The sequence below is a fragment of the Fusarium verticillioides genome, chromosome 6 (assembly GCF_000149555.1).
Source record: "Fusarium verticillioides 7600 chromosome 6, whole genome shotgun sequence".
NCBI classification, from domain to species: Eukaryota; Fungi; Ascomycota; class Sordariomycetes; order Hypocreales; family Nectriaceae; genus Fusarium; species Fusarium verticillioides.
Genome location: NC_031680.1, coordinates 2,880,456 through 2,899,700, shown reverse-complemented (window position 1 = coordinate 2,899,700; position 19,245 = coordinate 2,880,456). Strand labels below are relative to the sequence as shown.

The window sequence follows — 19,245 nt, the reverse complement described above, 5'->3', positions numbered from 1 at the left end:
GGGGGTTTAATATAAATTTCGCCAGGGAGCGGACAAGGTGTACGGAGTAGAGCCACAATGACCCGCAAGACTGGTTTGATTGGAGTGAGAAGAGCACGCAGCCCCCTTTCTATTAGAGGACCTCGTGTCGCGGATCGTCTGTCTGTGTGGCCCGGATGGGAGATGGCAATAGTCTGAGAGGCGTAGACCAACTGACTATTGGATGTGAAGGAGTTGAGAGTCTAGATGCATTCCTTGCGATGTTCTGGCCTGGAGATGAAGGGATCGGAAACAAAGGTGGCGATAATAGCCATTGTGGAAGTGACTGCAGAAACATCATACTCTGAGATCAATAATGAATGACGTGAATGAGATACAAGCATCAGACTTCCTCTCGCTACTGGCAGATTAGATAACTCGAGTATCGTGAAACAAAGTGACTGAGTTGCGTTTCTACAGAGATCTTGATCGTTGCTAGAAGTCAAATCTCGAAGCCGCTGAGAACTAACGTTCCTAACCTGAGTTAGACCCTGGGCTATGGCACTGGCAGCCCGTGTCGTCCCCTGTAATCTGGGTCCAATTCCCCACTCTCAGCCTGCCTAGGTCGTCTCTCTGGCTGCATTTAACCCACGTTGGCCTTTTTAGAACATCCCCACTTCCCTCTGCTCGTGGTCTCTCTCCTGAGTTCAAAGTTGAGCTTCTTCTTCTTCTCCTCTCCTCCTGATCTTCCCCTTTCTCTCTGACTTTCACTTTGACTCTGATCCAGATACTCAATCTCTCGAGATACCCGATACCCTTTTAAACATTTTATTCTTCCTTAATCTAATCCTGTCGAGGTTGCTTCCTTCTTTTCAGGACCTCGCTGCTGTCGCTCTCTGTTCTTTGCTTTCTCCGTCACTGTCGACTTACGTTACTCCAACGCATTCCACCACGTAACAGCTTCTCAATACCGCAATCATGAAGGGTACGCTTTATCTGGCCAATCTCAACCTCTCCAGTAGCTAAAATTGTTTAGGACTTATTCTTGTCGGCGGCTTTGGCACTCGCCTTCGCCCTCTCGTACGTTACCCCTCAGGCGCGCGAAACTCCTGTGCACCCCTCCAATATTTGTTTTGTGTGTGACTGACATGTTGTGGCGCATTACAGACCCTCACTCTCCCCAAGCCTCTTGTCGAGTTCGCCAACAAGCCCATGATTGTGCACCAGATTGAGGCGCTGGTCGCAGCGGGTGTCACTGATATCGTTCTTGCTGTCAACTACAGACCTGAGATCATGGAGAAGTTCTTGGCTGAGGTAAGAACTTGGAGCCTTTATATTCTCCTTAAACACCATGTAACTAACATTTTCTGCAGTACGAGGAGAAGTACAACATCAACATCGAATTCTCCGTGGAGACTGAGCCCCTCGACACCGCCGGACCTCTGAAGCTTGCTGAGAGCATTCTCGCTAAGGACGACTCTCCCTTCTTCGTCCTCAACTCCGATGTCATCTGTGACTACCCCTTCCAGGACCTCCTGGCTTTCCACAAGAACCACGGCAATGAGGGTACTATTGTCGTCACCAAGGTTGAGGAACCCTCCAAGTATGGTGTTGTTGTCCACCAGCCCGGTCACCGCTCTTTGATCGACCGATTCGTCGAGAAGCCCGTCGAGTTCGTTGGCAACCGTATCAACGCCGGCATGTACATCTTCAACACTTCCATCCTCGACCGTATCGAGCTCCGCCCGACTTCTATCGAGAAGGAGACCTTCCCCGCTATGGTCAAGGATAATCAGCTCCACTCTTTCGACCTTGAGGGCTTCTGGATGGACGTTGGGCAGCCCAAGGACTTCCTCAGCGGTACATGCCTGTACCTCTCTTCCCTCACAAAGAAGGGCAGCAAGGAGCTCACTCCTCCCACTGAGCCCTACGTTCACGGTGGAAATGTCATGATCCACCCCTCTGCCAAGATTGGCAAGAACTGCAGGATCGGGCCCAATGTCACAATCGGTCCCGATGTCGTTATTGGTGACGGAGTCCGCCTGCAACGATGCGTGTTGCTCCGCGGCTCCAAGGTCAAGGACCACGCCTGGGTCAAGTCCACCATCGTCGGCTGGAACAGCACCGTTGGCCGATGGGCTCGCCTCGAGAACGTGACAGTTCTCGGCGACGATGTCACAATTGGCGATGAGATCTACGTCAACGGTGGCAGCGTTCTCCCTCACAAATCTATCAAGGCTAACGTCGACATTCCTGCCATTATCATGTAAGGATCGATCTAACGAACCACCACCTTATTCGAAGCTTGTTGGAGGACACACCAGCGAGATTTCTCATCTGTGTTTTAATCTCAAACGACAACGACGAAGAAGAAGTCAAGAAGCAAAATTCACCACTCTGGCTGGGGAGATGTGCTGGCCACCATTCTATACCATGGAGGCGGGGCAGGAGAAAATCAAGAGCCTGTCGCTCTCTCTATCTTAATACTTTTGTGCAATTGTCTAATGCCCCTTTATGCGTGTTTATCTGGCGTCTAGGTCGATATTTACAGAGGGAGGGCAGGCAGGCAAGCCATGGAAGGACAAAAACAGGGCAGTTGGGCAGGCAGGGTCCATGGCAGCTTTCTGAGGCAGTCATGTTAAATGTCTATGTTACAGTTATTTCTATTAAAGAAGGTGGCTCAATACCATTTTGGAACTTTACAATATTCCGCTTCCCTTGTGAGATGTGTTAACATTGCCCAGCAAGACAAGTTACGCGTAGTCGGGACTTTCGTGCCGTTCTCTGAGACATTCCCGGACATTCACTGCGTTGCTTACACTGTTGGTTCTGATTCAGACCCGCGGAGGGAACAGCTCATGGTCAGCGAGGAGAGATTGAATGTTCAGCTGACATGGCCTCAGGGAGCAGCAAAACCTCAGACTTTTGAGGAGAATATTGAAATAAACTCAGAAAAAAATTCCCTAGAGTTAGACTTACCTAAATCTTTATATATCGCTTGGGATTTATGCCCTGAGCTTTCTTGTATTTCCCTCGCATACCGAGTTAGATAATAGGTGATTCTATAGGTGATCTTTTACGTGGGCACATAGTCTGTGAGATTCTTCTGGCCTGTTTATCATCGATCATTGAGTACAACAGACATGCAGTGGTAGGTAATAGAAGCTCAAACCTCAAATCTGAAGTTTGAACAACGCTTGTAAGTGGATTTCTGATTGGTCGTAGATCTGATCAATGGACCAGGTTCCCCAAACATATATGAGCCAAGCAGTAGGGAATGCCGCCCGGCGAGGATAGCCATAAGACTGCGAGACAATGGTGGCTCTACTACATCCATTATCACGAAGACGTCTATAGAATTTGGAAGACCCATTTAAAGTTATAAGCTTTCTCTTCAATATTCAAGCGCAGTAGTATTTCAGCGGTTGCCCTCACTTTATCATTCAGGGCCTGGAGTTTAAGGCAGGGACACATCAGAATTTGTTGTTAGGAACAAAAGACTCGCATTGAAGCGTATTTCAGGCCTCGGACCTGTTGATGTTATGCACGGTGTTACCAAAAGAGCGATGGCTTCTCTAAAATCCTTGACAGCTAAGTAAGACTATCGAGTCAACAAGGAATTCATAGGAGGGCTTATTACTGCCCGGGGGTGGGACAGTGGCTCAACTCTTTCTTGGTTAAGGTAGGTAGCTTATTATGGATGAAGAGCGGTGTCGTGGAATGGGGCGCCTTGCTCGGAGTTTACCATCTATTACCTTTATTTGACCGGTTTTGTCCCTCATAAGTCCTCAAAGTTTTCACAAAAACAAAGAAGACGGAAAAGACTGGGTACGAGTCTTCAACACCTACCCGTCACCAAGCCACGTCTGAGGCATAAAACGTGAAGCTATTTACCACCTCCCATTTTGTTCAAGTCTTCTCGATATACCCACACCACACGACACATATCACCATTTTGTTCTCGAACGATTGCGGTATTTCGAGGATAAACCACGGCACGGAAGAGACGGGGTATGTTGTATGTCGTCCCTGACATAGTGAATGCCAGTGTATCATTGTCCGTGAGGCTCAAGCCACCAAACGCTGTGCCGGGTCCTGCCCACCACTTACATTACACCAATCCGACCTCTGCATCACCCAACAGGAGACTCACCAGATCAAGCGCCGAAGCTCCCCCTGTATATCTCGCATGATAAGTCGGGGCGGCTCATTGATGTGGAAGTTGACGGTTTCTTCTTCCGCGTCTGGTGCACCCGAAACGGAGGAGACGGGCCGTTTCAAAAGACCTCGATTCAGCAACGACCACAACAACGAAGATCTAGAATTTGCTAAGAACTCTCTGGCTGTTTGTCACCTCATTTCCGATACTCTTACGATTGGGAGGTCATTGGTTCTGCGAAATTCTTTGAGAAGAAAATCCTAGACAAGCACGCGACCAAAGCAGGCCAGAAAATCTATTCTCGAAAGTCACCACGAGAGTGCACCAAGACACAGCCAGGGCCCTGGCTTAGAAGTGGTGGTCAATTAGACAGACAATGGAGGCACAGCAGGTGCAGGTGTATGGACATGGACATGGACATGAGATTAAGACGAAGAAGCGCCCTTGGCCTCGGTTCCTTGTCTCATGTGTAGCTCTCATGCTGATTCTAGTGGTAAGTTGGCATTTCAACACGGTAATCTTTTTTCCCTGTGCTTGGTATTTTCTGGGGCCATCATATCATTCATTTTGAAGTATCATTCCTACCCCGTCATCCCGCCTTTCACCCACACGTCCATTTGTCTCCCCGTTGCCCCATCTTTGGCTCTCCAGCCCAGAAATCACCCGTCTGTACCGCAAGACTGGGACTGGGTTGAGCTCGGCTCATGAAGATGATGCATGGCATGGCATGGCATGACCTGACCGAAACCTTGCTAGTGAGGGTATACTGTTGAGGGACTTGACGATAGCATCATCTTTACGGCTGGGGACGACTGGCAACCCTGGCAACTCTTTATTTTATTTTATTTTTTTACTGGGGCCAAGTTGGCTTATGACGGCATCCCAGTGGATATGCACGCGGGACATGAGCCTCAAGAAGTAAATCATTATGGTTTTTCAGAGACCAAGCACCGTAAAAAACAAGACGTTGGAAGCAACACACGGCCAAGTTCGGCGTATTAGCGGAGCCTCTATGAGCTTTCTCCCCCGCACCCCGAGCACCACCGACCACACCTCCACCATCTCTCCACTTGAACGGCCTCTCCACGGCCGCCCGGCGACACTTCGATTGGGTTGAGTGCTTCAGAACCATGGGGATGGCGCCTCAATCAGGAGAAGGAAGCAACTGGAGTGAGGCTCGTGGTATTAAAAAAAATCCACAGCAATTCGGGCCCATTCGGCGGCGCTCAATGGCAATGCCCAGGCCCTTGTCATCACTCACGTAACGCTCCATGATCCCCAGGCCCCAGAAAACACCCCCATTTCCAGTCGTCATTGGTAGTTGATCAGCCACTGACACAGGTTCCGTCAGCAGCTCTCCCAGCTTGTCCTCAGTAACGGTGACGCCAAGCTCCAGCAGCAGCCAGAGCTCAAATTCCCAAGAAACCTTTTGACCTCGTTGTCGTCCGCCAACGCCTCAATTCTGGTTTCCTTCTCCTCTCTCCTCCAATTATTTTTTCTACAAACTCTTCGCCTTTTATTCCCTCAACTCTCTTTCTCATCCCCACTACCAATCCCTTCAGCGTCCGAAGCTGTCTGCTCTATCACCCCTCTCTTCACGACAACGCCGCCTACCTCACCAGCTATCACCATGGCTCTCGCTGACGAGTCCAACCGTATCGTCAAAGAGTTCGACTTCTCCGACGAGGAACTGAACAATCATGTGAAGGAGTTCTTGAGGCAAATGGGTATGCTCACCCCTCGCTCCACGTAGAATCTGCGCCGCGGTGCTACTGTAGCTCGTTGTCATGATGCGCATTCTCCCATTTTGGTTTTAAACCCTCAACAAAACCCAAACTCACAGTTTCCTAGACGAGGGCCTTCACAAAGAGGGTACCAGCCTCCAACAAATTCCTACCTACGTCACTGGCGTTCCCAATGGCACAGAAAAGGTAATTTTTTATCCACATTTGGCTCGTGAAGCTGCCCAGACTGATTGTCCCTCACCAGGGTCTGTATCTGGCCGTTGATCTGGGAGGCACAAACTTCCGAGTTTGCTCCATCATGCTCAATGGTGACACCACCTTTAACCTCACTTACAACAAGGTTGCCATTCCGAAGGAGCTTATGGTCGCAAAGACCTCTGCACAGCTCTTTTCTTTCCTCGCCAAGCAGATCGAGATCTTCCTCAAGGAGCACCACGCCGACCACTTCAACTCCCACCTGCGCCGTCGCAACACTGCCAGTACACCATCGGGCTATCGCCATGAACATATTTTCCGCCTTGGTTTCACCTTCAGCTTCCCTGTCAAGCAGCTAGCCATTAACAAGGGTCTGCTAATCCGATGGACCAAGGGCTTTGACATTCCTGATGCCATAGGCAAGGACGTCTGCGCTCTGCTTCAGACCGAGATCGACAAGCTCCATCTTCCCGTCAAGGTTGCGGCGCTCGTAAACGACACTGTCGGCACTCTCATGGCTCGATCCTACACTTCAACCAGCAAGAGCCGATCTGTTCTCGGTGCCATCTTTGGTACTGGTACCAATGGTGCCTACATGGAAAAATTGAGCAACATCAAGAAGCCTATCTCTGGGGAGTACGATCAATCAACAGGAGAGATGGTTGTCAACACAGAGTGGGGTTCTTTTGACAACCAGCTCAATGTCTTGCCATCAACACCTTGGGACAAGGCTCTTGACGCCGAAAGCGTAAACCCTGGCCTTCAAATGTTCGAGAAGCGGGTATCTGGTATGTTCTTGGGCGAGATTGTCCGACTTGCCATGGCCGATATGATCAACAATGAGAGCTCGTCTCTGTTCAAGGATCTCAACTCGAGCACGAACGACTGGGGCACTACCACAAACATCGCGCCATCGTCTGGTTTCCTTAAGCCTTGGGGACTCGACAGCTCCATCATGTCCGTTGCGGCCGCCGACAATACACCTGAGCTGTCTACCCTTCGCCAAGAACTCGAGAACCTCCTCAGTGTTTATACTCCCTCACTCGAGGACGCCCAGGCTTTCAAGTCCGTTTCCAATGCTGTTGGTCGTCGCGCTGCTCGATTGTCGGCCGTCGCCATTGGTGCCATAGCTCTCAACTCTGGCAAGCTCAATGATCTCGATGAAGAGGTTATCGATATCGGTGTGGATGGCAGTCTCGTCGAGCACTACCCTTTCTTCCGCGATATGATCTACGAGGCCCTCCGTGCCATTGACGGCATTGGACCCCAGGGTGCTGAGAAGATCCGAATCGGTATCGCTAAGGACGGTAGCGGTGTCGGCGCCGCCTTGATTGCCCTGGTAGCTGCTGGCAGGGAGAAGCCTGAAGATTATTTGACTGACTTGAGATCTGAGTCCAACCGCGCTCGCAAGTCTTCCGATGCGATCCGTACGTTCTACCCTTCATCCCAAGCCATTCAAACTTCGGCTTCTGCCTAAGCGACATTTGCTAACAATTTAATAGTCGATTCAGCACCAGTCTCGAACCAGGCACTGCTCATTGGCGGTGCTGTCGGTCTCCTTGCGCTAGCAGCTATATGGTACAACAAGCGTCGATGAGCAACTGCATGTTTCGGTGTTATGTTTTTCTGAGTTGATAACTCATGCCAAGATTTATGTATATATGTGCTGGTGATGGGATGTGGTCATGTTCATTTTTGGGCCCTAGGCGTTTTCCTCAATATCTTCATCCTTTTGCCTTTTTTTTTTCTCTATTCAAAAGCTGTATAATTATGAGGCAACTAGTTTTATGATAAGATAATCTGATGATTCCTTTTCAGTTTCCCGAGGAGCAACTGGATTTATTATTGTGCTATTATTATAGTAAGTCTAATATTGTGTCTTTTCCTGAATCGCGTCTAGCCCATCCGAACCGTTGAAATCGTACACCATCGTGAAGCAATCCATTCTTCTTTGACGGCAGCTTTATAAATCGCATCTTTCTCGTCTACGCCTTAATTCCCGAAAGCAGCCGCAGGGTAAGACCTATCCCTCTTCTTTCGTGCCGCAGAGCTACTTCCAGAGCTTGCGCCAGAGCCAGTACTTCCTACCCGGGGTGGTGGTGCGAGACGGCTGTTTGCCATATCCTCAGGGAGATCATTCCACTCAGTTTCAGGTCGTTGATTTTGATAGGATTTCCCAGACTGGGGCATGGGAGGTCTTGATGTGCCATTTCTGGGAGGACCTGACGCTCCGTCCAGGTTGGCAATATCAGCAGTTACGCTCGCGGGCACACTAGGTTGAGGCGCAGAAGAGGAATAAGGTAGCAAGTTCCGGACAGAAGCGCCAGTTGGGCGACTGACTAGCCAGGCTGAATTGGGACGCAGCTTGAGATAATAGCCCTCAATAGGTTGGTTCTCGCGCTTGAAGCCACGACCTTCATACCATTTCAGACCCTCCTCATTCTCAGTCCAAACATGAGCCGTGACAGTTGTCACATTCAAGTTGGGGTCCGATACAGCACCTGCAATGATATTGTCCACTGCAGCGTTCACGAGGCCCAGCGATCGATAAGGCGAAAGCAGACAAAGCGACTGAATGTATAGATTCTGGGGCATAGCTCCCTGACTGTTGGAATCGAGGATGGGTTCAACGCGGCAAACGATACCGCCGACGACCTTGGCTTCAGAGCCATCGTGAGCCCAGGTGATGACTCGGGAAAAGCGACCAGATGTCGGATCAACTGCACGCTGGTAGAAGTTGTCGGGGTAGCTAACGGGCAGCAGAAGGGCGTTGATGCGGCGTAAAGCGTTGACGTCGTCATTCGAGACCAGCCGGATCGTAGCTTCTTTAGGGAGAGATGTCGGCAGAGGCGGAATTCGGAACGAGGTTATCGTGGAGTCTGGCGCCTTCGAGGTTGGTGGAGGGGCAGTAGCAGCAGGCGGCGGGGGAGGCCTTGAGAGTTCTATGGAAGCCCCCTGAGAAGGTGGAGGAGCATATTTGGGTGTTTTTGCCGAGAAGAAGGATCGGATGGAGGTTTGGGCGGGTTTTGTGGACGGAAGAGACATATTAGCGTGAAGGTATGTAAATATAGAGTCGGAGATTGATCGAGACAGGGAGAGGATATATGTTGGGAGAGGATGGACTTTGTTTATATGAGACAGATCAGATATCGACGAAGAACAAGGGAAAAGAAGACAAAAGGTTAGGAAACGTAAGACAAAGCACCCGGCTGAAACCCTAGACTATGCACTCTTTGAGTTTAAGTGTCAATCCGGAGCAATGAGGATTATGCTTTCGTGGAGGTATGTGTTCAAAGGGTCGGGTCGAGTCAGCATGCAAGTCCAGACGGGGGATGAGGCTCTTGGATAAGGTACCTTAGCCACTAGCGCGGGTCGCCCAATGAATGGTATTCAAGATGAAGGGATAGCCAATCCCACGTGAGAGATCTTGATTGAAGTCGATCGCCATTCGTTAAAGGGAGCCCCTTGATGGGAGTTAGATAAATTTAGCAGCAGCCCAGCCAATATTCTGAATGGTACCCGCCCCTGAAAGTCGATTGACAGGTGTCGTTTGTGAGTTGCAGAATGAGTAAGTGGTTTGGTTACGGATAGTCTCTGCAGCATTACATAGTAGACCCATGGACGGTAACGGATAGCACATGAGCAACTCTAGGGAGAAGTATACACGGTGAAGGGATATATTCCGATGTTACTGATCCTCACGAAAACACTCTTTCATATCGAGTTCCTTCAACTTCTGGGCAGTTTTTGGTATAAAAGTCGTACACTTTGAGCTGCATTAGTGACATACAAGTCAAAGGTGATCGATCGCCCCTTGCATCTGTCATGGTTATCAATTAAACTTCACACAAGCGAAGCTGCTGGATCTTGATCAATCGATCTTGACGACTAGTTACCTCTCGCATGTAGTACGTATGATAGACTCAGTACTTGTATAATAGCATTACCGGGCTGTAGTAAGATAAATACCAACCCCTAATCTTGTCAGATTCGTTATAGGTGGAGATGACTCCCAAACTCTACATCTCTAATTTCAGTGGCTGATACCGACCGAGGTGAGCACTGGGCGCTGGGGCACACTCACTCCCACTGAGGCTCAGGCTCAGTCTCGGGTGGCTTCTGCTAACGTTGACTTTTATTTTTTTGCTCAAAATCTTCCCCTTGACTGAGCTTGAACCATCAGAACCAACCCATCGTCTCGTCATCTTTGGTTCATCGCAGGCATCGAAAATTTTGTCGCTGCATTTGGTGTTCTTTTGTTTTTTTCCTTCTCAATTCCTCGCTTCAATAAGCGGGCCATTATTTCGTCACTTGGGCCGTTCGTCAATATCTTTCTCCCCGGTTGCCGAACGCAAACGCTGAACTTGTAGCGCACTGCACTGGGAGCCTCCTACAAACGAAGGCTGGAGAATAGAAACTCATCAATTGTTACCTTATTCATCTCACCACTTCCTATTGTTAACTCATTGTTTCATCCTGATCAGAGTGACAATTACTCGTCATTCTTACTCACACCCATTAATTATTCCTCCTCTTTCGCCATTAATTTTCTCCCCTTCAACTTTCGATATTTTCTCCCCCAAACCTTTTTCTCTTATCGCAATAACCAGCGCCCCTACTCCGTATTCACCTCAGTAACACTACTGTACCCCAGCTGCAATTCCGTGCACACCCCCCCTCCGCCCGGTAGCTGCCGTTTCGCTCCTCGGCATCATCACACGATTTCAGTTACACACCCTCCGCTTTCCAGTATTGTTCCTTACAAACTTGTCGGCCCTGGCTCGGATTCAGGATATCCGGCTACATCATGAATGCTGGCACGGGCAGGGCGGGCGTCATAAGCGCTCCAGATGATGCTGCTCCGATGGATAAGTTGGTAAGTATTCAGTCTCTATCTCTCTACTTGTCCACCTCCCTGCGATGCGAAACCAGTCGCCATCCGCGAGCGCCATCATGTCCTCTGTGGTGATTGCTCGTCTCTGCGCCCCCTATCGCAGCACCATTGCATCGAAATTGTTGCTTGCCATCCATCGGCAATGCCTTTTCTAATAAATCGCTAATACGAACCTTCCTCCAGGCACATGCTGTACTAGATGATGTGCTTTACAACGTTCTGAGCGATCTATTGATGAAGACGCACCGCGAAGAGAAGACGGCTAGAGCTACCACCGCTGCCATTCGCATCGAGAAGTTGGCATCCGACGCGTCCGACAGCTCAACGCCAGACTCAAAACCGGACGTACGGATTGAGACTGACGCCGCTATATACGAGGATGGAAAAGTATTGTTGAAGGGCAATCCTCTTAAGACGACCGCCGAGATTCTGTGCCCCCGATGCCATCTGCCCCGACTCCTATACCCGACAGACGGAAAAGGCGCTCAAAAACCCGATCCCGGTGTCATCTACTGCAAGAAACATCCTTATATTGATAAGCCCGGGTGCGACATCTATGGCCAGAGCTGGGTTCCTCAAGGTCCCGGCCGAGGCAAGAAGAAGAAGGACATGGAAAAGAATACCGATTCTCCCAATGCTGAACAGCGACCACCCAATGTTCTTTCTTTCCCCTCAGCTACTTGCAGCAAATGCAAGCGTTGTATTCTTGTCACTCGACTGAATAACCATATGGGCTCGTGCATTGGGAACAGTGGTCGCAACGCCAGTCGAGCTGCAGCGCAGAAGTTGAGTAATGGCGGATCTCAGAATGACACTACGCCACCTTCATCACAAAAGGCGACTCCTGCGCCAGGCTCACGCGCCACCAGCCCGAAGAAGCGCGATGCCAGCGACGAAGAGGAAGATTCTGAGAACAGTCACAAGAAAAAGAAGCTCAAGCCTACTTCCTCGGCAGTCACCAAGAAGGTGATTCTCAAGACGAAGCCGAGCCTCAAAAAGGACAAACCTAAGGGCCTGTCGTCCTTAAGCCAGGAGCAAAAGGCCGACTACAGCAACAGTGAATCCGTTGACGTGGCACCCAAGAAGGCTGTGTCCAAGGGTATCAGTCCCGTTAAGAAGCTTAAGATGAACAAACCTCCGCTGGGGTCACCCAAGCCCAAGCCTACTAGCCTCATCCGCGAGGCAACTGGAGAGTCAGAGTCTTCAGACACACTCTCATCCCCTCCTCAGTAGACCTCGCTCAGGAATAGCATTATGAGCGATATATCATCGATCTGATGGCGTGTCAGGCTGTCCTCTTGGCGTCAGCCTGGCCTACAGGCATCAGTATGAATGTTATGGTTGGATACGATAGAAGCAGGCAGTACGTCACGCGACAAAGGACATCATTTCCTTATCGCTTGCTTCCCGAGAACATTTACTCTACTTGTATTATCATCAATACATCATTGCATTGGAATGGCGAGCTGGTTGGCTAAGGATACCGGGACCGGATATTTACAGCATCCATGGAAAAGGGACCGGGGCGTTTTTGGCGTAGTGAGTACAACAACAATGGATATTTGCAAAAATATGATCTTGAACGCGACCTGTGACTTTGATCGTAGCCATGACCGTGATCGTGACCATGGCTTGTAACTTGTAATCCTGAACGCCAATGCTAGAGATGTCTAATCCACTCCGCGAATACTTTCTATCTAGACCTCCTCGTCCTCCTCTACAATGCGAGCCTTGACAATCTTAATGTCCTCGTTGGGCCTGTCCTCGGACCCAGTCTTGACCATGCCCATTCTCTTGACAGTACTCATGCCGGATTTGACCCTTCCAAATATAGTGTGTTTGCCATCGAGCCAAGGCGTAGGCGCAAGCGTGATGAAGAACTGCGATCCGTTTGTGTTGGGGCCCGCGTTGGCCATGCTCAGGATACCAGCGCCTGTGTGCTTGAGACCCGGGTCGATCTCGTCCTCGAACTTGTCGCCGTAGATGGAGCTCCCGCCGCGGCCCGTTCCTGTTGGGTCGCCGCCCTGGATCATGAAATTGGGGATGATGCGGTGGAAGATGGTGTTGTCGTAGTAGCCGCGACGGACGAGGGTGGTGAAGTTATTGCAGGTCTTGGGGGCGTGGGTGGTGTAGAGCTCAACGGTGAGCGAGCCCTGTAGCTTCTCAGTACCTGGTTGTAGTCAAAGGCGAGAGTTTGTGACGTACCATTGTGGTCTCGAGTGATATGTTCGTTGTCATGATCGCGGTGCTGTTGGGTGTAAGTTGTTTATGATGGAGGGGAAATTTATGATCTGCGAACCCATCCATCCATAGACACATCCAGCTTTAGTCTACCAGCATGGAGCAGTAGGGTCAACTGGTATCCGTACTTGGGCTATAAGATCAAGGCAAATATCTCATGAGATTTAATAGCATCACTTCTGCCAAAGCATCTTGTTTTTCTTTTACCTACTATCATCGCTTACTATGCGTTTCCTTGCCAAAATAAGGTCGGCGTCTCTATCTCTTGGTAGGTATAATCAACAAGATGGTGAGTTAGGTTTGGCGCAGTTTGTATGCGCCTTGAGTTCCTGGCGTTTTTAGCACTGCGAGTTGCATGATTGGTTAAGCAACTGTGTAACAAAAGGCCGGCCACTATATTTCAGCCGCCATAACATTCTGTTTCCGTTCAGCTCAGTGAACTTTTACACTTGCTTAGACGTCATTCATCAACAGAGATGCTGCATGTCAGGACTTTGTTCTTTTTCTGTGCTTTGTTAACCTTTTATCTTTCTCGCTCCTTTCTTTAACTCTACTGTAATTTTTCTGCAGAAACAACCGAGTCAGCGTGCTGAAAATTTGTCACGAAATGTCATGACGGGCCCTTAGCTCTCACTTTACACAACTTGTCAAGGCTTAGAACACGTTGCTTTCTCCCCATCAACAACATTAGCAACGTCTTCCAGTCAAACCATGGCAGAAAACGCTACAGATCCAGCCGCCCTGGAGGGCTCTTTCGATGCTCTAAACTCTACTCTCGCCAATGGGCAAAGTTGGCTCTCATGTTTTGCCTATATCAAAGATCTGAGTTTTGTCATGCTTGAAGTCAGGCTCGTCCTCAGCGCCATTGGCATCATCTATCTTGGTGCCCACGCTGCTCTTCGGCGACCCCCATCTGCACAACCCGCGAAGAAAAAGAAGCCCGGCTCCAAAAATGACGAGGACGAAAGCTTTGCCCAGGGACTAGAGCCCTCCGATGCCATTGTTTTCCCGCTTATGGCTGGTGCTGTCCTTATCGGCCTGTACTACCTAATTCAGTGGCTCAAGGACCCTGACATTCTCAACAAAATTCTGCGCTGGTACATGTCTACCATGTCCGTTGCTAGTCTGGTATCGATCTATTCTCATGGTATTGAGATAGTGACCAGTCTGGCGTTTCCACGATACTGGCGCGGCCGTGACGGGCGACTAAGGGAAGCGGATCAGAAGACAAGATCAGTACAAGTCTGCGATGATGCAGGAAACCCTGACGCAGCCATCCCTAAGTCACAAAACCCCTTTCCTGGACCACTTGCTTGTTTGGCGTTCTCGGAAAAGATCCGTAAGTCTGGCTGGGAGCTTCGAGGTCTCCTTAAACGGCATTGGGCCATCAAGCTCTTTATCCATGGAATGGGCAAAGAGGAAGGTCGAATCAAGTTTGCTCATGTTGTGTCCTTGGTTATGGCACTAGCCACAGCGCTCATTTACTCATCAACTACTTCCCCCCTGTTGAGTAATATGCTTGGTTATGCCATGTGCTATGGCTCCCTTCAACTCATCTCACCCACAGACTTCCTGACTAGTACTCTGATCCTAGTTGGTCTGTTCTTTTACGATATCATAATGGTATTCTACACGTGAGTTATAGAACTGATATTGCTTATTGACTCCCAAGCTAAATTGTTTTCAGCCCCTATATGGTTACAGTAGCAACCAAGTTGGAGGTCCCAATCAAGCTCACTTTCGAGGCTGCAGAGCGAAAAAGCATCCTTGGACTGGGTGATATCGTCATTCCAGGCATGGTCATGGCCCTAGCCCTTCGGTTCGACCTTTGGCTCCATTATGATCGAAAGATCAAGTATGAGAGCACTGACCTGAAGCTCATTGAGAAGGACCCAACATCAGGCGCTCTCATCGTACGGAGCGAGACTAAACACAAAGAGGTCAAGGCCAAGTACGTCAACGTCAAAGGCAAATGGGGAGATAGCCTTTGGACGCGTGGGGCATTCTTCATCTTTGGATCACAGCAGCTGCCCACTGACTTGGCGGCTGCACAGTTTCGCAAGACCTACTTTCATGCCTCCGTCACTGGGTATCTCCTCGGCATGGTAGTTACCTTGGCCATGCTCTTGATCTTCAAACGTGGCCAGCCTGCATTGTTGTATCTCGTTCCTGGCGTTCTGGGATCTCTCTGGCTGACAGGACTGGTGCGTGGAGAGATTAAGCAGATGTGGAAATACACCGAAGATGGGAGCCTGGACAAGATTGATGTGGTTGTAGACTTGGATGGCGAGGGCAACCCGATCAAGACCCTTGGCAAACTAGAGGACGGCGTCGTGGATACAACTAAAAAGGATGAAAAGAAAGACGGAGAGGACAAGCCCAAGGATAAAGAAGATGGAAAAGCAAAGGAAGGGGACAAGAGCGAAAACAAGGAAGAACGTCATGTATTCCTACTCTCGGTTGATGCTGAGTCGGAGACAGAATAAGCAGAGGTTTCATGGCCGTTGTTCTGATGATGGGATCTGGCCACAGTAGCATGCCTCAGCATAAGTGCATAGGTAGATATTATACATGAGCGTCATAGGAGTAGACATGAACTGTTCAAGGCTTCGTCTATCGGCCGGATCTGTGATGAAACTATACTTCAAGTCACTTGTCCTACATCTTCACTTTTAGGAAGCCGAAAGAAGGGCTTGTCATTATCATTAACATTAATATTAAATCTGGACTGCTTCAAAATAAAATTAAGAATCATTATCTCGGTGTCTCCGTATCCATCCACATCATACGCGTACCCCGTATCTCTTTAATAACAAAGACATAATTTCGAGTCTGTATTAGTAGACATCGGCCACCACCAACGTCCTTAATCCCCTGCACCGCGTAAAGGTTCAGACTCTTCGCAGGGGTCGTTCCATCCACTCATATCCAACATAGCAAATGCGTTGGACTGGGCTTCCTCTGGAGTTTTGTTGTGCCCAACACTCGGCGTTAAGATGGGCGGGTGAATAGTGAAAATTCGAGCGTGTTGCATGCTGAGAGTGCACCTGAAGTTTCCTTGACCGAAGCTCTTGGATAGTCCGTATTGTTTAGTTTGCTGATAGGAACTGGCTTCGGTAAATGTAAATGCACTGGTCGGCGCAGCACAACTCGTTTGGCTTAAGCCAGCAAATGGTAAGAGTAGAAGATACTGCAATGCTGAGAGGAGAAGAAAAAGGCCTCAACTGGAGCAGAAAAAGAAGTGATATAAGATAAGAATGGAAGTCTCCTCTCGGACATAATGAGCCGTGGTGGTTTTAACGACTGATCATGGTTGTGGTTGTCAAGGAGAGAAAAAAAAAAGTGCAGGATTCTCGTACAAGACTCGACTGCATAACTAGATCTCAAGAATGAAGAAAGGGATGAGATCCTGTAGAGCACATTCAATGTTCTCCTCATGGCCTCTTATTATACTTCATGGTCGTTGCTCTATGATAATGCTGGTCCGGCCCGTGTTTCGGCCGGCCCGTAATCAAGACCCCACCTCCGACAGGCCCGGTTTCGTCTCTTCGGCTTCCGAGTCTCACATGTCTTGTCACAGTCTCGTCTCAACTCCATCACCTACTTCAAATGGTTCTGTCACTGGAAGCCTGAAACGCTAGCTCTCCAGCATTCCAAGGCAATAGCTGTAGCAACGATGAGTAGTGCCCAATCCTCGCCTACGGTCATCCAATGGGTGATCGACACTCGTCCACTTTGGCCCTCCGTTCTCAAGACCAAAGACCTCACATCCGCTGTAAGTGCTCTAGTCATCCACTCTAACCTGATACTCATGTCATACCTTAGGCTTCACGTGCACTCTCACTTCTCACCGAGGAGGAACAATCTTCTGTCCTGAGATACTACCACGTCCGTGATGCCAAGCTCGCTCTCGCTTCGGCTCTTCTTAAGCGCTACGCAATCTCTCGCTTCTGTCACGTCCCCTGGTTCCAGGCCAAGACTACGCGAGACGCTCGAACTAAGCCTGTATTTGTTTTGCCAAGCGGTGATGAGCCGCTGATCTTCAACGTCTCCCACCAGGCCGGTCTCGCGGTTCTTCTAGCTGTTCATGATCCGCCAAAGGGCCTTGCCATAGGGGTTGATGTTGTCTGTCCATCAGAACGACGAGATCGAGATCTGAGCAGTTTAGAAGAGGATGGGTGGGCAAGTTTCGTCGATATTCATGCCGATGTCTTTGGAGCGGGAGAAGTCTCAGCGCTTAAGAGCATGAACCCTGTTCCTACAGCTCAAGACCGAGATCGTGCATTGCGCTACTTTTATGCACTATGGTGTCTCCGCGAAGCCTATGTCAAGATGACAGGGGATGCTCTTCTGGCAAGCTGGTTGAAAGACCTCGAGATGCACAACTTTGCCCCGCCAGAAGACATGAAGGAAGCCCAAGAGGTTCGACTGAGAGGCAAGAAGGTTGAGGGCGTTGACGTGAGACTGGTGCCGCTACTCGAGGAGTACATGATCTCCACAGCTATAAGAAATGGTGATAATGGGGAGAGTATCAAGCTCGGCGAGTTTCAAAATCTTAATATGGAGGAAGTATTGGAATTTGGTGAAAAGGCACCTAAATCATGATTATAGAACGTTTTATGAATAATGAGAAATGTAAGCGCAATTGTTGGACAAGAGTGTTTTTGTCTTCTTTGGTCATTTCTCATAGGCTAGTTATATGCATCTCTCGATAGACAGACTTCACATTTCTATCTTTAAAAGTTCTTGCCGAAGAACTCAAGAACTGTCTTGTAACCCCTCTCGTACTCCTCCTTGACACGGTTGTCACTGAGATCGGCACGAGCGGCCATCCAGCCGTGGATCTGGTCCTTAAAGGTCTCTACGTGCTTGGGCACTTTGAGGTTGTCCTCAAACTTCTTGACCTCATCATCGGGCTCCTCCTTGGATGCCAGAAGCATGGTAGGGACCGAAAGGCCCTCGGCATCAGAAGCATCTACCATGGCGGGGTGGATCTGGGCAGCAATGGAGAAGGGGTTGGAGTCAGCCTTGACGCTGAGAGCAACGACCTTGCCACCCCAGCAATACTATTGAGACCTGTCAGTACTGAAGCATAGCAGCTACTGACTATCACTTACTCCGAGAATTCCGAACTTCTCGATGGAAGAGTCCTGGCCCTTGACAGCCTTTACATAGTCAGGAACTTGGCCGGCGACCTTGGGGGGAGGGTAGGTGCCGAAGAAGTCTCCAAGCTGCTTCTTCTTATCGTCGTTGTCGGGAGGGTAGCTGGCATCGAGTTAGCGGTTAGTGAGGCTCTACAAACAAATACACGAGGACGTGAGCTCTTACATCTCAATGGGGCAGGGGCTGCCCTTGAACCAGTCAGGGATAAAGACCTTGTACTTGTGGTGAGCATCACTGAAGGCGAGGATGTCAGCCCCCTGAAGGGTCTGATCGAAGTATCCAAAGATGTCGTAGATGACGACAATGGCCTTCTTAGCGTCGACGGGGCCAGTGACATCTGCCCAGGTTAATTATTGTCTTCTCGTATGTGCTAGGAGTCGTCTTACAAGTCTTGTAGCCTCCGATCTCCTTATAGGTTCCCTTTGCCTCATATCCCTTGGATACAACAGGAGGTATGTTGCAGCAGGCCTCGTTGTGGCCGTGAGATGCGGGCATAGTCGTCATGATGAATGAATTAGAATGACAATTGCTAAGAGTGTGCGCCTAATGAATGAGATCTCTGTTTAGCTCAAGTCTTGGGGTTGATGACAGTCGAGTTTCAACCGGTAAGAGGAGATCAGCGACTTACAGGGCTTGTTCTGTAGCAGGTGGGAAAGAAGATTGTCGATACCTTAGCTAAAGTGATTGATTATAGAAGGTGACGGAATTAAAATGGTTGGTTCCTCGATTGCGGGGAGGTACGGGAGGAGAGGACGGGACGGGTGGGAGCTTGGATGGAGAAAGGACCAATGATGATGTCACAATGCACTCAGGAACAGCACTCTTGAGATTGAATGAATGGCAAGTTCTACTCTCTTCCTTCTAGGTATTCATGTAATCGATTCTTTTCT

At 49.4% G+C, this 19,245-nt stretch overlaps 8 protein-coding genes across 15 annotated transcripts; 5 read left to right on the top strand and 3 right to left on the bottom strand.

Moving 5' to 3' along the window:
- Positions 1-628: 628 nt before the first annotated feature.
- On the top strand, positions 629-2,707 carry FVEG_01888 (mannose-1-phosphate guanyltransferase). Of its 3 annotated transcripts, XM_018888903.1 has the most exons (4): positions 629-943; positions 995-1,038; positions 1,126-1,272; positions 1,332-2,707. In XM_018888903.1, the coding sequence occupies exons 1-4, from the start codon at positions 937-939 to the stop codon at positions 2,226-2,228; spliced, it is 1,095 nt and encodes a 364-aa protein (XP_018744941.1). In that variant the 5' UTR covers positions 629-936; the 3' UTR covers positions 2,229-2,707. The 3 variants fall into 3 exon arrangements, with proteins under 3 accessions (XP_018744941.1, XP_018744943.1, XP_018744942.1); XM_018888905.1 differs by having other exon boundaries at positions 995-1,272; XM_018888904.1 differs by having other exon boundaries at positions 629-1,272.
- Positions 2,708-3,889: 1,182 nt separating this feature from the next.
- FVEG_01889 (hexokinase) lies at positions 3,890-7,947 on the top strand. Of its 6 annotated transcripts, none has more exons than XM_018888906.1 (5): positions 3,890-4,610; positions 5,469-5,844; positions 5,969-6,048; positions 6,107-7,484; positions 7,560-7,947. In XM_018888906.1, the coding sequence occupies exons 1-5, from the start codon at positions 4,494-4,496 to the stop codon at positions 7,652-7,654; spliced, it is 2,046 nt and encodes a 681-aa protein (XP_018744944.1). In that variant the 5' UTR covers positions 3,890-4,493; the 3' UTR covers positions 7,655-7,947. The 6 variants fall into 6 exon arrangements, with proteins under 6 accessions (XP_018744944.1, XP_018744945.1, XP_018744947.1 ...); XM_018888907.1 differs by having other exon boundaries at positions 5,472-5,844; positions 7,560-7,945; XM_018888909.1 differs by having other exon boundaries at positions 5,472-5,844; positions 6,107-7,947.
- On the bottom strand, positions 7,816-9,409 carry FVEG_01890 (hypothetical protein). Its single transcript, XM_018888912.1, has one exon. The coding sequence runs from the start codon at positions 9,100-9,102 to the stop codon at positions 8,050-8,052; it is 1,053 nt and encodes a 350-aa protein (XP_018744950.1). The 5' UTR covers positions 9,103-9,409; the 3' UTR covers positions 7,816-8,049.
- A 747-nt stretch (positions 9,410-10,156) lies between these two features.
- FVEG_01891 (hypothetical protein) lies at positions 10,157-12,539 on the top strand. The gene is made up of 2 exons (XM_018888913.1): positions 10,157-10,933; positions 11,135-12,539. The coding sequence occupies exons 1-2, from the start codon at positions 10,865-10,867 to the stop codon at positions 12,182-12,184; spliced, it is 1,119 nt and encodes a 372-aa protein (XP_018744951.1). The 5' UTR covers positions 10,157-10,864; the 3' UTR covers positions 12,185-12,539.
- On the bottom strand, positions 12,476-13,349 carry FVEG_01892 (peptidyl-prolyl cis-trans isomerase-like 1). Its single transcript, XM_018888914.1, has 2 exons — positions 13,157-13,349; positions 12,476-13,104 (listed from the first exon to the last, which is right to left on the bottom strand). The coding sequence occupies exons 1-2, from the start codon at positions 13,268-13,270 to the stop codon at positions 12,649-12,651; spliced, it is 570 nt and encodes a 189-aa protein (XP_018744952.1). The 5' UTR covers positions 13,271-13,349; the 3' UTR covers positions 12,476-12,648.
- Positions 13,350-13,632: 283 nt separating this feature from the next.
- On the top strand, positions 13,633-15,800 carry FVEG_01893 (hypothetical protein). Its single transcript, XM_018888915.1, has 2 exons — positions 13,633-14,826; positions 14,880-15,800. The coding sequence occupies exons 1-2, from the start codon at positions 13,904-13,906 to the stop codon at positions 15,676-15,678; spliced, it is 1,722 nt and encodes a 573-aa protein (XP_018744953.1). The 5' UTR covers positions 13,633-13,903; the 3' UTR covers positions 15,679-15,800.
- A 934-nt stretch (positions 15,801-16,734) lies between these two features.
- Positions 16,735-17,960, top strand: FVEG_01894 (hypothetical protein). The gene is made up of 2 exons (XM_018888916.1): positions 16,735-16,967; positions 17,018-17,960. Exons 1-2 carry the CDS (start codon positions 16,869-16,871, stop codon positions 17,795-17,797), a joined length of 879 nt encoding a protein of 292 aa, XP_018744954.1. The 5' UTR covers positions 16,735-16,868; the 3' UTR covers positions 17,798-17,960.
- FVEG_01895 (carboxymethylenebutenolidase) lies at positions 17,755-19,181 on the bottom strand. Its single transcript, XM_018888917.1, has 5 exons — positions 18,984-19,181; positions 18,742-18,898; positions 18,521-18,692; positions 18,310-18,457; positions 17,755-18,258 (listed from the first exon to the last, which is right to left on the bottom strand). The coding sequence occupies exons 2-5, from the start codon at positions 18,857-18,859 to the stop codon at positions 17,929-17,931; spliced, it is 768 nt and encodes a 255-aa protein (XP_018744955.1). The 5' UTR covers positions 18,860-18,898; positions 18,984-19,181; the 3' UTR covers positions 17,755-17,928.
- Positions 19,182-19,245: the final 64 nt, after the last annotated feature.